At 36.7% G+C, this 16459-nt stretch overlaps 1 protein-coding gene across 2 annotated transcripts in view; it reads left to right on the forward strand.

Annotated features, from left to right (window-relative positions):
- RTN4RL1 (reticulon 4 receptor like 1) overlaps positions 1-16111 on the forward strand; it is a 139284-nt gene extending 123173 nt beyond the window's left edge. For both annotated transcript variants that reach the window (XM_072429249.1, XM_072429254.1), the window contains exon 2: positions 12754-16111. In XM_072429249.1, the coding sequence (XP_072285350.1) occupies positions 12754-14087 (1334 nt within the window). In that variant the 3' untranslated portion in view covers positions 14088-16111. The remainder of the gene's footprint in view (positions 1-12753) is intronic.
- The last annotated feature ends 348 nt before the right edge of the window (positions 16112-16459 follow it).

Raw genomic sequence — 16459 nt, forward strand, 5'->3', positions numbered from 1 at the left:
ATAAAATAAGGCCCTATTTGTGAATTTATGAATATATATTTCACAGCAACCAGTGGCTGTGGGCAGAATTTATTTGCTTGTTTATCAACATCTAAAATTAGATTTTATAAACAGTGTGCCCTACAGATCACAGAGAATGCTATGTTCGTTTTTGTTTGCCATTTATACACTAATACATTGCAAAAAAAGAACAGTGCAATATTTTTTGGCACAACAAGCCCCATAGTGAATCGCGTTAAAAACAGGTCTACTAAAAATTGCAGAGAATATTCACTTGTTTCTGCATGTCGTTCACTGGCTGGCTGAGGGAAGTGATGCTTCCTTACTAACTGACACTAATCAGAGACAAGGTGATGTATTGCTTTTTTGACCAGCTAGGGAGTGACAAGGAAGTCTTTTCCTGCCCTGTAAATTTATCCCGCGGTTGGCAAATTCTTGACAGTGTCTGGATCAGTAGTGTGCCATGGGCCTAGTACCTCTACTGTAGAGATTAATTCATTCTTATTTCTTTTAATTTATTAATTTAATAATGGAATAGTGTATGTTCACATAGTTTAGTGAATGACGTGAATCTGTTTTTACTTGGGACAGAAACTCGTATTCTAAGGAAAAAGTAGATTTTTACTTGCTTATGATTGAACAATCCAAGTGAACATATCTTCACTTTATGCACCAAATTAACGACCAATTCTCTATTCTTAAACAATCCTACCCCATTTGGTGTTGACTTACTAAAAGAGAGAACTTTTCATATATTCTTTTTATATATAAGTGAACGTTGACTGAGAGTTTACTAAGGGCCATTTTAGACTTAGTGGTCGACTGCAATGTTGTATTTCAGGCTCAGCCATGCTTCCAATCACTTAGATTTAATGTGGCTATGTTGCAGTTGGTTGCGGTGGTTTTTAGAAGTGATATTTTGCTTCTGGCACTAGACAAAAAATTGCATCACAGCTGCAAGGGCAACACGTGTAGACTTGTTAACATGCAGTGCAGTTTGCTATGTGTCTGGGATTGCCTTAGCAAGCGGTTTGCACCTACAAGTGTGAAAGATGGCTATATAAATGTAAGCTGTTATCAAATAAAAAAACATGTGCTAGTAAATATTCCATGTTTGTTCACTGCCTTTAAAAAAAAGAGACCAGGGTGATATATACAAACACTGAACATTATACCCTATTTCAAATATACGCTCACATGTGAGTAGCTCTTTTAGAAACTCAACCACACTCGCTCAACATTGAAGCCAAATTGTGGTACTATGAGGATATTTTAAAGAAACAGATTCACTTTGTAAAGTGTTGTTTCACTTAGCAAGTTGAGGCAGGCTGGGTTCACTTCAATCATCCAATCATGTGCAAGCAGAAATATCTTTTTTTTACTTTCCTGCACACTAATGAGTAATCAAAAGGAACACAGCTTACCCTTATTAACAATTCTGATTAAACAAAGTGCAGAGCCTCCAAATCATTACTAAATCTTTTCCTATTTCTTAATTCTCCTTAATCAGCTCCCATTTAACACATATAAGAGTTGTTGGTAACAGGGCCACATGTTTTTTTTCAGTGTATTCATATTCATTATTTGTGGCTTGATGAAGTTACAATCTCATGTGCTCCGGTATGCCCGATATGAAGTATCATTAGTGCAATTGGATTCAAGCAGAGAAAGCCATGTTGAGACTTGAGAGGGAGCAGTTTAGCCGTCTGGCAGATTAGCATCATATCTCTTATTGGATCAACATGAAAATTCTGACCTGCTGCTTCTATAAATGTTTTGATTATTCTATGGTGATCTGTGTACCGAGTTTATTGATTCCACAATGTACTAACGCCACGCAGGCTGACAATTATTCAATAATGTCTCTTTTACAGGGCAGATCAAATCTAATAAATGTTCTTAGGCTTTGGGTTCCTTTATTTGATACATTACACAAAGCACAACAGTGGACAGCAACAAGTCTGCAAGGCGCTCTGAAATTGATACATATCAGCATAATAAAGCATTAGTTTCATACAGTGATTACTATAAATCCTTGCCAAATCCCTATTGATGTCTTTGATGATCCTCAGTCAGACCTGTCAGTTTATTTCTTTTCCTTTCTTCTAAAGCACTCGGTACACCTGAGTTTTAGTGCTTTAAAAGCTGAAATGCAATAAATTCAAGCTATAACTTCAACTCTCCGATGATCGGCTGCTGGAGTTAGAACAGAATTCAGGAACATAATAGAATTTTGTGCTTGTGTGACGCAGTTAATTTTAGGACAAGAGTATGCACCTTTGTGTCAGGTGCTATTGCACAGCACCGTGGCAGTGTTTATCCTAATCAGCTAATAGCTGTCCCGATTGGATAACATTGCAGACTTTTAAGATTGTTTAAGACAATTCATTTGTGTATGCCTGGTGAGGAAGTGATGTTGAAGCCTTGCAGTATAATGCAAATAATTTAGCAGGTCACATGTACAAACCATAATCTTGGAAATTGTATACCCTATTAGGAACCAGTAAGAAATGGGTAAGAATCTGAATGCTCACTTTTAAAGCTCAGCGGAACCTTCCTCTTTAATTAGCTTAATACTGTGTATTCTTGGTGCATTAAAAATGTGTGCAAAGTCTTACAGTCATTACAAATTAGCTATAGCCTAAGTAGAAAATCCTCTTCCCTGCCAGAATGCCAAAAATGGGTATCTCAGTCAGAGACTCCCAACCAGGTTTACCCCAAGTGGGCATGTTGGACCTCTGTAGTTTTCTTTCTAATGCTGACCTAAGAATAACATACTACTGGTCCTCAGGTACAGATTTCTCTCGAGCAGGTCTTCCAATACAGGAATGACCACAACTGTCATTGCAGTATTTAAAATAGAACATTAAGCTTTATCACAAAATGTGCAAACAGGCAGGTTTTATGAAGAAATGATAGAATATGGCCCTGAAAGCTCCCCAAGACTTGAGAAAATAGACTACCATGGAGAACTTGGTCTATCCAGCAAATCTGGAATGAATTTCTTAAAATAAGGAAAGCAACAGATGTAATAATAACCTTATAGCCTGAAGCCTTACTGAGCCTTTCAGTAATGAAGCTTGTAGTTTGTAGTTTTTAACCTTCCTAATGGTATGAATATAAAGTATTTTTAAATGTAAAAGCAGTACAATTAAAACTATGTGCTCACGCGCAGATGCCCAGTCGGCATCTGCTTCCCCTGGCCTCGCCTCCCCAACGTTCACATGCTGGGGAGGCAGATGCCGGCTGGGCATCGCCAGGTTACACAGATGCCCGGCCGGCATCACCAGGGGAAGAAGATTGCTGGAGGATGCAACTGGCACCGCTTACTAGGTAAGCTGTTTAAGCTCCCTGGTAATTCCATCCTGAGTGTGGTTTAGGGTACCGCTTTTGGTATCGATAATTCACCCCGAGCCCCACTCGGTATTACCACTAAGGAGGTTAAAGGGCACTTAAGGACACTTAAGTTTTGTCATATGGCTCTCCCACCCTATGGAATGATCATATTCAGGAGAAAGTTGCTTTGAGGTCCATGAATCACTTATTCTGCTTCCATATGATTGGGTAGTTGTACCATATTTTGCTAATAGGATGACTAGATGATAAATTATTGCCTTGCATCAGGAGTTGCCAGTACATAAAAATAAACTAGAAATTGGTTTGTGTTTTGTTCTCCTGGGCTGTATTACCCTGATTGCTGTCTGACTCTAGTATGTCATTACATATACCATTCTCTGTGCTCTTATGATTGGAATATCTATTGCTCTGCCAAGTTTTAATCAGGTTATGACTAAATAACATGGAAGTTATGGATCTTCTTATGCTAAATTATAGAAATCATTGCAAGGTACATGGATTCAGAGGCAGAACATTATATGAGCAGGCAGACACATGCTCGGCATTTCTGAATTATTATCTGAACTAATGTACAAAGAGAACAGGATGGCATACGGTGCAAAAAAAGTGTCTGTGATTCCTTAATGCTGTTTTAGCACTTGACTCCAAATAGCAAAGAGCGGAAAGAGTCAGTGGGGAAGAAAATGAAGCTTTCGTGTATGGCTGCAATCAAATACTTTTAAGCCGTGATATTCAACCTGTAGCATGTAAGACAAGTGCAGACCTGAAAGGTGGCTCTTTTAATCCACACAATACTTCGAACAGCACAGAACAGATTAGCTAATGCACTCAAATGACACACTTAAAACTAAAGTACATTGGGATGTAGATTTTTGAGAGTCAGATCATTGCTAAAGTGGTTCTCCTTGAGATATAAGGATTGAAATTGCTTCAGAGAATAAAACATATCTGCCAATTTATCTTGTACTCTAGGGCAATGGTGTCATGATCTAGATTTAGGACAATTAAAACAGGACAGTTCTTAAGGGGAGACGTGGGTAATGGTTTGTGAATTATAGTTCATTGTGTGACCTGGAAGTTTTACATAACTTTTGATATTTTAATTATGTGAGGGCTATAGACTTGAGCTGTATGCATTGATTTAAAGAGGAACTGCACATTTAGAAAAAAAATGGTAGATTTGTTTATGTTTCAGCTAATAAAATTATAGTTCTGAGGACCTGCTACATGTTCTTACATGGTCTTACATGCTACAGGGTAATCATCACTGCTTAAAAGTAAAATAGATTACAATCTACAAATTAAAAGCATGAAAATACCAAGCCGTAAAGGTCAGTGCAGATTTGATTCTGTATTTGTCACCAAAAAATTATCTATCAAGGATTAACAATCAATGTTTTTAGGGGGATATGCACTAATCCTGGTTCCTTAATGCTTTGATTTTTCTTGTGAGTATGACCTGGACAGGTAGTTCTTTTCAAATCATAATCATTGTTAGGCATTGGTTTGAAGCTCATTCAGATAGGTTGTCTGATAGCTGCCCGAAATCTTAGTTGAGTAAGCTTCTACGTGTCAGGTGCTGCAACCATAATCCGAAGATCCCAAGCCATTTTACTAGATTTTACAAATTTAATAATCTATTTTATCTGTAGTCATAGGTCTGAATTACTGACTAAGTATAGAGCTGCTGCTTGGTCCACCTAAATTTTAAAAGTTTCCTCCGTTCTGTGGACTACGCTAAACTAATGTAGTCAAAATTAGTTAGTTAGTTTATCCAATTACTTCTTTGGCGGACCAAACCAGTACAACATGTAGAATATGCATGGTAAAAGCCTTATATATTAAATGTATATTTAACTAAAAAGACATAGGCAGAGGTGAAAAAGACACCAGCGAGCCCCTGTGCACAACTGACCAGTGGGCCCCCCCCAACAAACCCCCCCCCCCCACCCTTATCTCTATCTATATCCCTTGCTTTCTCTTATCTACTTTTTCTGCCATTCTTCTCTCTCTTTTTAACAAACCGAGGGCAGGTTGCTACAGGGGCCCCTACTGGCTGAGGACTATCCAGGGCCCTCATGCAGCTGCATCTCAAAGTGTCCATCTTTTAACATTAGCCATATGTGATAAGAAATATAACCATTCCATCTGTAAACTACTCTGGAAAGGGGTAGTTTAGAAGTCCACAGATCCCCACGCCCACTGCTTGTCTTCTGACCTTCTCCTTTCTGTCTCCCAATTACACCCTGTCATAAGCATAATTGGAAGCATAATTGTAAATTAATCTTCTGAAAGTGGGGAAAAATCCCAGATGACAGCTGACAGTGGAACAGATGTCCCCATTAGAAGATTTACCTTCCTATTCTAAAAAGGGTCCCAGTATGGAATTCTTCCCCTGTCTAATTCTTTAATTTGTCTTACTGAATAAAAAAAACAAAACCCCAATACCTTGTGTCCTATCTTCACTTAACACTCAAACTAAGTAACTTTATTTTACCACCCTTATTACTAAACACCTATCCCCAGTTGCTTAAAGCAGAACTAAAGTCAAAATAAAAAAAAAAAAAACTTACCTTTAATTCCACAGATGGGTTGATCCATCAGGGGGTTTCTTCGATTGGGTCCGGCATCATCCCGGTATCCTTCTTTGGCTCAGCGCAGAGTAGGCGCTGGACACCGCCATTTTCTTCACTCTTCTTTTGGGTTCTTCTTTGTACGTCACCTGATCTTGCACTGCACAGGCGCGAGATTGGGTGACGTAGATAGAAAAAAAGATTGCCAATCTCACTGTGCATGAAGCATTTTTCTCTCTTATTGCTCTTATTGCATGCTGGAGATCAGGGCAGCCAGAGCCTCCTGGGATGCATGGTGTAGGTATGCCAGGAGGCTCTGCACTCTTGCAGCAATTAAGTTAGAAAGGGGAGGTGCTGCATTCCTTTTTTTAAAAAAAAACACTTAAAAGAATAAGTACAATATTTACTTTATATAAAAGGGTTGTCTACTCTTTTTTGTATAGTACAATTTTTGAGTTTAGATCTGCTTTAACTCTCAGAAGAAGACCAAACACAACCTAAGCAAAGCCCCCTGATTCCATAATATACCCTAACAATACCTAATTCTTTTTGGCATCAGATGTCTCTGTTATGCACTAAATTTCCTTATATATTTATCCTGAAATTGATTAAGATTTCTAGTTACAGATTGCCTTGAATAATTTGAAAGCCTTCATATTAAAGAAGAAAATGTTAAAAGGGGTTTTTCAAACTTTGCAGAAACTTCTAAACAAAACAGTAGTAATAAAACATCATTTCTCAATTGGTTTGGCTGACTATTTTAGAAAACAGCCTGCAAAAGTTTCAGCGTGATTTTTGACACAAATGAAAAAAAATGTTTGATAGAAGTTCTCTATTGGGTTTGTGGGTTATTGCCTGTTTCATTGCAGAAGACAAGAGACAGCAGAACATTTGTATGAAGCTATGTGTCAGAAAAGTTTCAGTTTCATTGTGGTTTGTCAGGACTTGAAAACAAAATACTGGTTTACAGTTTATAGTTGTAGAAAAAAGTAACCCATATATCAAATGGGTACAAGTAGTTTTTTTTAGTGATTTTAAAACTTAATATATGTTTGGAAGTATTTGTTTAAAGTAAGGGGTCACTGGCAGCAAATATACCTGTCAAATAGTATTGATTGTTTTAGGCATTTTTGTGCTACAAATGGCCAAAAAACGTCATCATAGTACATAAGATATCTCTAGTATGCCCTGTTCTTCTGCCTGACCTGCTGCTGATTTCCCCTTTGCATTTTCTGGCAATTTTCAGCTGTCAAAACAATAGCAGTTGCTGTGTAAATACAGAAGCTGTAGAAGCCGCTGCTGTCAAAAACTGCACCACACCAACAAAGTGTTTATTGAAAATTTATAGATGTGAGATTGGGAGATATACAAATTTGGATTGGGGTAAGGGAATTTATACTGTTCATAAAATGAATTATCATCCTGCAAGGGATAATTTACTTAGATATAGGGAGGAATTTCTGGTAGCATCAGTCATCCAATCCCTTGCATTTCCTTACACATGACTGAGTATACTTTGCAAAGTGAATTTTCATTCATTCACTAAGCTAAGTGAATTATCTCTTGCCGGAAGAAGCTAAGTGAACAGCCTAAACTCTTGTAGTAAATGAACCCTATGATGTTATTAACCAAAGGTAGGGGGAAAATACATAATTGTAATTTTTGTTTTGAAACAGGAAGAGAGGGGAAATCTTCCAGTGGAGACATCGAGGTTTACTTACTTACTAAAGTAATAATGGCTGTCTGCAAAGTGGTGTATCGCCTTGCTTGCAAGGGATAATAGCTTGGTAAATGAGATCATATTTTTCACTACAACCGCCCATTCACAAGCAAGAAAAGTCCTGGTATTTTAGATTTCTGTTTGTGTGATTGGGTATTGTTTGCACCTTATTCACCAATCCATGTATCCCATGCAAGGTTGGTAAGTGAGCAGCCTTAATTGATTTAATAAATCAGTCCCACTATGGTTAAAACTGGCTTTCGGGAAAAGAAAGAGAAAGAAAATCTCAAACTGACACTGATGACACAAAGGGAAACTGATGGGGGAAAAAAAACTTCAGTATGCAAAACTGAAAAAAAATGGTGTCTTCAGACAAACAACAAAACACACACAATTACATATATGTCAACATGCAATATCATCCGTTGACGTGCAAAGCAATGGGCTTCTACTGAAAGTTGATGTGTTTTCATCAATTTTATTGGATAACTTCAATTTGAAAAAGCTACATTTTCCAGAACTGCAATTTGTGTTTCCAGCCAAAGTTTTTGAGAAGCACTATTTTAAAATAACAACCTGCTTTTAATTAGACTGCAGTCCTTATCAAGTTAACATTTTCACCTAATCATAATAGATGTACAAGAACACATCAGATTAAGAAAATGTCAAGAAGACATAAGTTTAAAATATGCCAGAATAAGTTTAAAGGTCATCCAGGCTTAGTTGTGTTACTGTAGGCCAAAGATTTCTGCCTGGCATGGAATAGACATAAAATAAGAAACATATAAACCCTTTCTATATTGAAAACACAAATGAGAGTAAATTGACCATTCATTTGGCTTGGAAGGATTGCTTATGTGTGCACCATGGAGATAGCACTTCATTATGGATTCTGTGTCCATTCCCAGGTGCCTCTAATGCAGGAACCCTACTGATGTCATCACCTGTGTTAGAAATAGGACCAGCTAGAAATTCATTATAAAAATATATTCCTCTATGTGAAACATAAATTACACTGCAGAAATCCTTGTTTAAATTGTGGCACATTCCAGTAACTGCTCTTCCATAGCACATAATGAAATAGCAATAATATCAATGAGCTTAGCAGAATAACAGTCACACATTATCCTCTGCCGAAATTCTCTATTTCATATCTAAAATATGTTTTCTAATAATAATGTAAAAATGGTCTGGAGGGGAAATTAAAGGGACACTGGATCTTACTAAATTTAGAGCACATCCTCATCCACACAAAGGTGTAATTCAGAGCAAATCTTCCCCCAATTTTAATGTTATTACAGGGAGACTCTGCAGAGCTGTCAATTTGATAGTATCCAGTTATTGGGTAATGGAATACATTTTATACAGAATTAAAGGAGAAATCAGCTAAAAGTGGACACAAATGACTGTTCTAAATACAGCATATATATAACTTTTATATATATATTTCATACATTTTATATATTTTGCAGTTGCACAACCACTAATTCAATAACTAATGCACACTATTTTTTTTAAATTTATAACTTTACATAATGGTTTCATATTCATTGAACATATTCGTTCAACTAATAAAAATATGGAAAACTGATAGCTACTATTTCTAGCTCAGGGATCCTTTCAACCTGTCTTTAGGAAGTTTTTAGCGGAGTAATCATAAATATCAAGTTACCATATCTTTCTTGAGTGTTAGGTAAGAAGGCAATTGTTTTCAGTGGTATATTTAAAAGTATATAATTTATATAAAGTATATAATTATTTTATATAAGAAGTATATAATTATAATAAAATATATAATTTAATATATATTTACTTTTTTACTCTTCTAATATGAAATTCTATTATTTGAGTTTGGATTGGGGCCGTGCATTTTAGAAGTGACAATTCCCATCTCTATTGGGATTAGGTTTCAGGTAAACTTCAATAAGATTACTGACCATGATTATTTTACCATCTTTTTATGACCTTTCTCTGTTATCTTCACAATATTATTATCATCTAGTAAAATGTATTCTCCACTTTTTTCCCATTTAGGAGAAATTTATATACACACTCTATTGACCTTTTTCCCTACCCGTTGCTTATTGGTGGGAATAAAGCTACATACATATGTCAGATAATCATCATCTGAGACAAATGGTTGTGATTGTCTGACATGTGTACTATGGTCCCCCTGTGTTGTTTTTCAGTCCACCATGGCTGTTTAAGGAACAACCATTCAGGAATGCCCACAGTTCACTCCTAGGGAGGAGAGCACGGCAGGTCTGACTCACTTGTCTTCCCCCATTCCTTCTCAGGATGGCACATTTGTACAGCACTCATTTATTCATCAGTCATTGCAATTTATCAAAAAAGATTGTTTCCAGTGTCATTCCTCTGACATCCATTGGACATCTGTACAGGGCATACGACTAAACTTGCCCTGCACATTCAAGCTTTCCTTTTAGACCACTACAATACAATCCATTATCTGCCTAAATTTACTTTAGGAGATACACAGATTTGTCACTCTGAACCTGTCAGATTTGTAATATTGTTTGTGTTCCTGTAGCAGATTGAAAGACCTACCCTTGATTAAATTCTAAACAAACCCAGAGAATACAGTGTGGTTGATTAACTAAAATAATAGTTGAAAATCTGTTCAGTGAAGCTTAGTAAAGCTGCATCCAATTAAAAACCCAATCCTGTGAAAGCAAAATTATATATATTTTTTTTTATTTCCTTGGACGTGAGTGGGTATTAAGTAACATCACTAAGATAAATGAACATCCGTTTTGCAAAGTGAACATTCTCTACTTCTTTATAGGAGATAACACATGGAAGAGGGGGGATCCGTTGCTCACTATATCATTGTAGGAAAGGTTCTATCTTGCCAAGCCTGAAACATGTAATGGACAATAGGGAGGAAAGAAGAAAAAGACAGGCTTTTGCTGGCTTAATATTTGTATGTTATTAAAGTGTTTGTGTCTATGTTTTGTGAAAACAGGACAGTAGTAAAGTAATGATGAATTAAAACTGTATTACTTCATAGTTACATAAAACAATACATATGAACTAAATAAGTATAGAGCATAGCAGACCAATAATAAAACATACATGTGAGCAAGTCTTAATGATATCCAAGATATGATAAATTAGAGTGCATCAAGGAGTTGTGCTTAGGAAATCTAAGTGTCTCTGAAAATCTCCCAATGCGTTTCGCCAAATAAATGGCTTTCTCAGGGGATCTAGAGACTTCAGTAGATGTAAACTATAGAGAAAGGCACGCAATAAAGAGATTTGCATAGTACAAATAGAAAATAATCATATCCTAATGCAAAGAAAAATTATATATTGATATAGTAATACATCAAGATGGATGACTCGTTATCATACATATTCAGAAACAGTGAAATATACAGATGAATGGATAAATATTCAAATATTATAATGCATTTATAAACCAAAAACATAGCCATTCTTATTCATGTATACCTCTAATGATTTCTGATAATTGATTTTCACAATCAGTAGATCAGCATATATAAGTTATAGAGTTAATTAACATATCATAAAGGTATAAAAAGGATTTACTGAAAATAAGGGGAGTGAGTCAAAAGTGAGTCAAAATGTGAGAGAAAGGAATCGCTGTAATGTTGTGAAAGATACCAAAGTACATTTGGCGCTGGATCATAGGGTTGCAAATGAGGATATAGATGAAAATCTATAGGAAAAATATTGGGTAATATGTATATTATGCTTGAGGTAATATTTAGAAAAATTAGATTAAGATGAGTAAAGGTAATAAGTGTGGGAAAAACACAATTTAGTGGCGATAAAGGCCTATTGGGTGTTACAGTCATCCTTGATCTAGGCAAGCATATGACTATAATAGACCATACAATTAAAATATGAGGAGATATTACGGTTACAATGGTAATATGAGGTAATAGTGGAAAACAAGTCTACTTACCTCTCTACAGACCATTGAGAGACAAATTAGGGATGTATCCAGAGTGGTTAAAGAGGTATGCCATAAAATCCAATGACCTATAGAGTAATGTAGTAACTAGAGAATCAAAAGTTGAAAATAAATAAGTTGTTTGAGTTCATTGGATCTGTATGAAGGATTGGGCATTTATAGGTGTGTTCTAAATGGAGTAAAGTATTCTTACTTGCTATATGCGTCTATATCTGTCAAAGAGATAGACTTTATGGATAGTGTGGGACAACCAGACCTGAAGGGATGGTAGCTAGAGACGAGGTAAAAATGTGAGGAGTTATAAATTAAAATACTGGTGCAAAACCAAATTAATTAAATGTTGGTAGTGACTAAGGGTAGTATTTTATGCACTTACTGATCACACCCTGAGTGGCACCTATGTCAGGAGATGGTAAGCTTCCGAGGATATATCTAAAAACAGTGGAGCAATTAAAAATGAAAAAGGAAAGGGTATGTATTAGAGAAGACCATTGGAATTTTCAATAGATACTTATTTGTAGTTTTAGTTGTAATATAGGCCACTAGTAATATGATAGTGGGCTTACCTGTTCATAGGTAGTGTAGTATAGAAGGTGGCCACCAGGGGACTGGGCTTGCTGATATCTAGATTTTAAATTGCAATCTGTGTATTCTAATTGGGAGTTAGTGTGGCTGCACGTGGATACGCACAAGCGCATTGGAGCATCTTCTCTATGTAAAAAGATTGTATCAGACTGCGCATGCGTAAGGCATGTGGTCGCGCAATCGTATAACTTGTATAATAGGAGTACATCTGCTCTTGTGTTGCGCATAGGTAAATTCAAGGGTGGAAGAGTAAAGCTGCTACCATCCTTCACTGTGGGATAAGATAGCAGCTGGCTGTACATGCGGCGGAGTGTGCTGCCAGCAACTCTAAAGGGGTTGAACTAGAAGGAAATACAGGGATGATTTGAAACCCAGCCATGGGACATTTATTTTAAAGTGATGGTAATAAAGCTTCCTAACTGGATGACAATTTGTTTGCTAAAACGCTTTATAAATTACATATAAATTAATAATACTAAGTATACATTCTCAAATGTTTCTTTTACATTGAGGTTTATTATACTAAAAAATTAAACTTTTTTCTTTCTTTTGTGCAGGATGCCACGTGGATCTATTTCTGGTTCTTTTTGGATTGCAGTTGCCTTTTATCTCATTATGCCCCATAAACTGTGTGTGTTATCCTTCACCAATGACTGTCAGCTGTCAGTCACACAACTTTGGAGTTGTACCAGAGGGCATTCCAGAAATAAGTGAAAGAATATTTCTACAAAACAATCAGATAACCATGCTCCTTCGTGGACATTTCAGCCCTTCCTTAGTCACACTGTGGCTTTATAGCAACAACATCACCTTCATAGATCCAGATACATTTGAAGGGTTTGACAACCTTGAAGAGTTGGATCTAGGGGACAATCGCTATTTGAGGGCTTTGGCAGCAGAGACCTTTCAAGGTCTGACCAGACTTCATACCTTGAACCTGTACAAATGTGGCCTCAGTTCATTGCCTAGTGGAATATTTAACGGTCTCCACAGCTTGCAGTATCTCTATCTTCAGAACAACCACATTGAGTTCCTCCAAGATGACATCTTTATTGATCTGGTAAATCTAAGTCATCTCTTTTTGCATGGCAACAAGCTTTGGAGCCTCCATCAAAATACATTTAGAGGCCTGGTCAACTTAGATCGTCTTCTTCTTCATCAGAACCAACTCCAGTTTATTCACAAAAATGCTTTCCATGATCTTAAGAGGCTGACCACACTTTTCCTGTTTAACAACAGCATTTCTGAACTACAAGGGGAATGTTTAGCTCACCTTTCCGCACTGGAGTTTCTAAGATTGAATGACAACCCCTGGGACTGTGGCTGCAAAGCTAGGTCTCTTTGGGAATGGTTACAAAAATTTAGAGGGACAAGTTCTAGTGTGGAATGTGAGTTGCCTCCATTGTTGCAAGGTAAAGATCTTAAAGCTGTGAAAATAGAAGAATACATACATTGTTCAGGTTCCGAGTCTCTTCACCAAATTAAGACATTTAGCACCACACATCAGATATCACATAAAGGGCATCATTCTCATCATTCTTCAAAAGAAAAGGGAAAAGACTTGCACCAGAATGAGCCGGCTGCTTATCCAGATTCACATCCAGGAAACAGAAAGCCAGGAAAGAACTGCACAAGCCACAAGAACCGAAAAGGGATCTCAAAGCCCCTCTCTGGGAAGAGCATTCATGACGTACAGGATTATATGCCGGATTATCAACTGAAATTAAATTTTGATACTATCCCAACTGCTACAACAAAGAGGAAGACTAAATGTACTCGTAGGACGTCCATCAGGATACCCAGTGGAGTGCAGGCACCAGGCAACAGGTGTGATGGAGTAAGGGTATCTCTGCTGCTCTTTCTCCTGGTCTTGGCAGTCATTGTACGCTGACCTGATGTGGAAAGAACTCTAGCCACTGCCACCACTTTCTAAAGGACCAGCATTTCTTTCTGTTATTCTTCTTTATTTGTGTATGGAGAATTTGACATGGAGAATCAGTGAAAGTGGCTTCTGGTGATCTGTTGGCTTGTGTTGGTGGATTATAAATGTGAATCGGATGCAACAAAAGTTGGGGGGAAGCATAATTACAAGCCTATACCACATATAGTCCCAGATTTGCACGTACAAAGGGCAACATCTTTCAAGAATTTGCAGAACATCACGATTCATTAGAGTTACCAACTGGACATGCAAAATGGGCCTTTCGTACTAATCCTTCCTTTTATTTTTTTATATATACTTTTTTTGATCTTTATTGTGGGATCAAAATTGTTAAAAAAACTCCCACAAACATGACAAGTCAGGCCTCCTACACATGAAAAAGACACTGTGTGAGTAATATCTCCAACTGGTTCTTTTGGCCTATTCAGATGTTATTGGTCTTTGGGCCAATGCTGCTCAGAAGACAATCTACAATTCCTGAAAAATAAACTCAGGCATATAATCTCTATATAGCAGGGCTCAGCTGCCGTGCTACCAAAGGAAGGTTGTAAGCATACAATAGGACTTGTTAAAAATAAAATAGAAATGAGATTCCTGCAGGCAGCCTGTTTATTTTCTATCTGTATCCACATAGTTATTTAATGACACAGTCCTTTACCTTCCCCCCTATCTGTCCAAATTATTCATAAGTGTGTCTATAAATGTTTCTATGGCTATATCTAAGAAAAAAAAAATCTTCAGAAAAAGAAAACTGTGCTGTTTGTTTTTTAGCAAATAGACATTATTGGCTTTGAGCTTTGAAACATTGGCAATTCTGCTTAGCTATTGGGAGGGTGTATACCTAATTAGCTACTGTAAAAGGCAGGGAGTACAAATTGGTGGCCTTAGGAGCCATCTTGAAAAAGCTGCAGAAGGTGTTCCTAACACTGTAACAATAGTCCGTTTTCAAAAACAACCTCATATTCCTCATTATAAATAGCAGGGGCAAAGATGAATGAAAGTACAATTAAATGGAAAGTGATTTGTGCATTAGGCATTTGATAAATGCTTATTCTTCTTCAGCCATAGAAGTCAGTGTCGTATTGGGGAGCAGTTGATAAAACAAAGTATATCAAAAGGTTTAGAAAAGGAAGAAATATGGATGACTCCCTTCAGTGTTAGTTGAGTGTTTGCCTTATAGCTGGTCTAGAGGTATTCACAGCATAGATCTGTGTTCCAGGTAATGGCCATAAAAATGTCACCTTAGTTAAGCATTACCTTATGTGTTATGGTACAGCCCATGGTATGGCTTGTACCTATGACACAATCTCTTAGCAGATTTCCAAATGCTCCTGGAAAAAGTCCTTGAGATATGTGAAAATATGTTTATTAAAGAAAAGAAAAATATCAGAAGATGTGGAAGCTTTAGTGGAGTCCATCTGTGCCTATTGCTGTCTGCAAAGTATGCCGTGTTTTAATATGATAATGCACAATTATAAAAGGAGAAAATGGTCAAGTAAGAAGGTGGTGGCCAAGATAAATAAAAACAAGACCTTATACTCATTGGCCTGTCTTCATAAATGACCCAATACATTTCTGCGAAGTCTAGCAGAGAAAGAACACAAGACAAAAAAATAATTACAGTATATAAAGTTCTAAAAGGACTATCAGTGGTTTTCATTAAAGTTTTACCAACAGCGAAAATATACAAATATATATATATATATTTCTTCTAAAGTAAAAATATAAAATATATCAAATTTTCAGACAGAATTGTTCTTTTTTATTTTAACCCTGGAAAGATGGAGTACACACCATGATGTATGACCCCACTGCCGGTAACAAGTAGCAGTGTTAATCAGATATAGATAACAGATCTAGTGAGTATTGCACACACAATAAAATGTTATTTCCTTGTAAGAGAACTTGTGTGACCAGAAGAGAACACTGAAATAAAGTAAAATAAAAAATAGCCTTGGGTAATAAAAACAAAATTCTCTCTGCTTGCTTTTTTTTTCCTCTGCACGGTTTTGATGTGATGAGAATACAATAGTTTCAGGCTGTTCTATTCATTCCCTAGGCTCATTGTTTTTGAATGCGCAGCATTTGTATGCACTAGTTATGCTGTCTTATTACCATATTTTAATGTGCTGACCACTGTTTATTACAGTAGTAATGGCCCCTAACATTGTATTCTTGATGTGATATACTACATCCATAGAGCCTCAGTGTGTCTATTATCTAATCAAGGAGGCAAGCAAGTGACAGGCAAATTGGATTTTTGTTTCTCTTTAGCGGTGCATGGAGATGGAAGAGTTCAGGGCTTAACCGAATGTACAGCA

The sequence above is a fragment of the Pyxicephalus adspersus genome, chromosome 1 (genome assembly GCF_032062135.1).
Source record: "Pyxicephalus adspersus chromosome 1, UCB_Pads_2.0, whole genome shotgun sequence".
NCBI classification, from domain to species: Eukaryota; Metazoa; Chordata; class Amphibia; order Anura; family Pyxicephalidae; genus Pyxicephalus; species Pyxicephalus adspersus.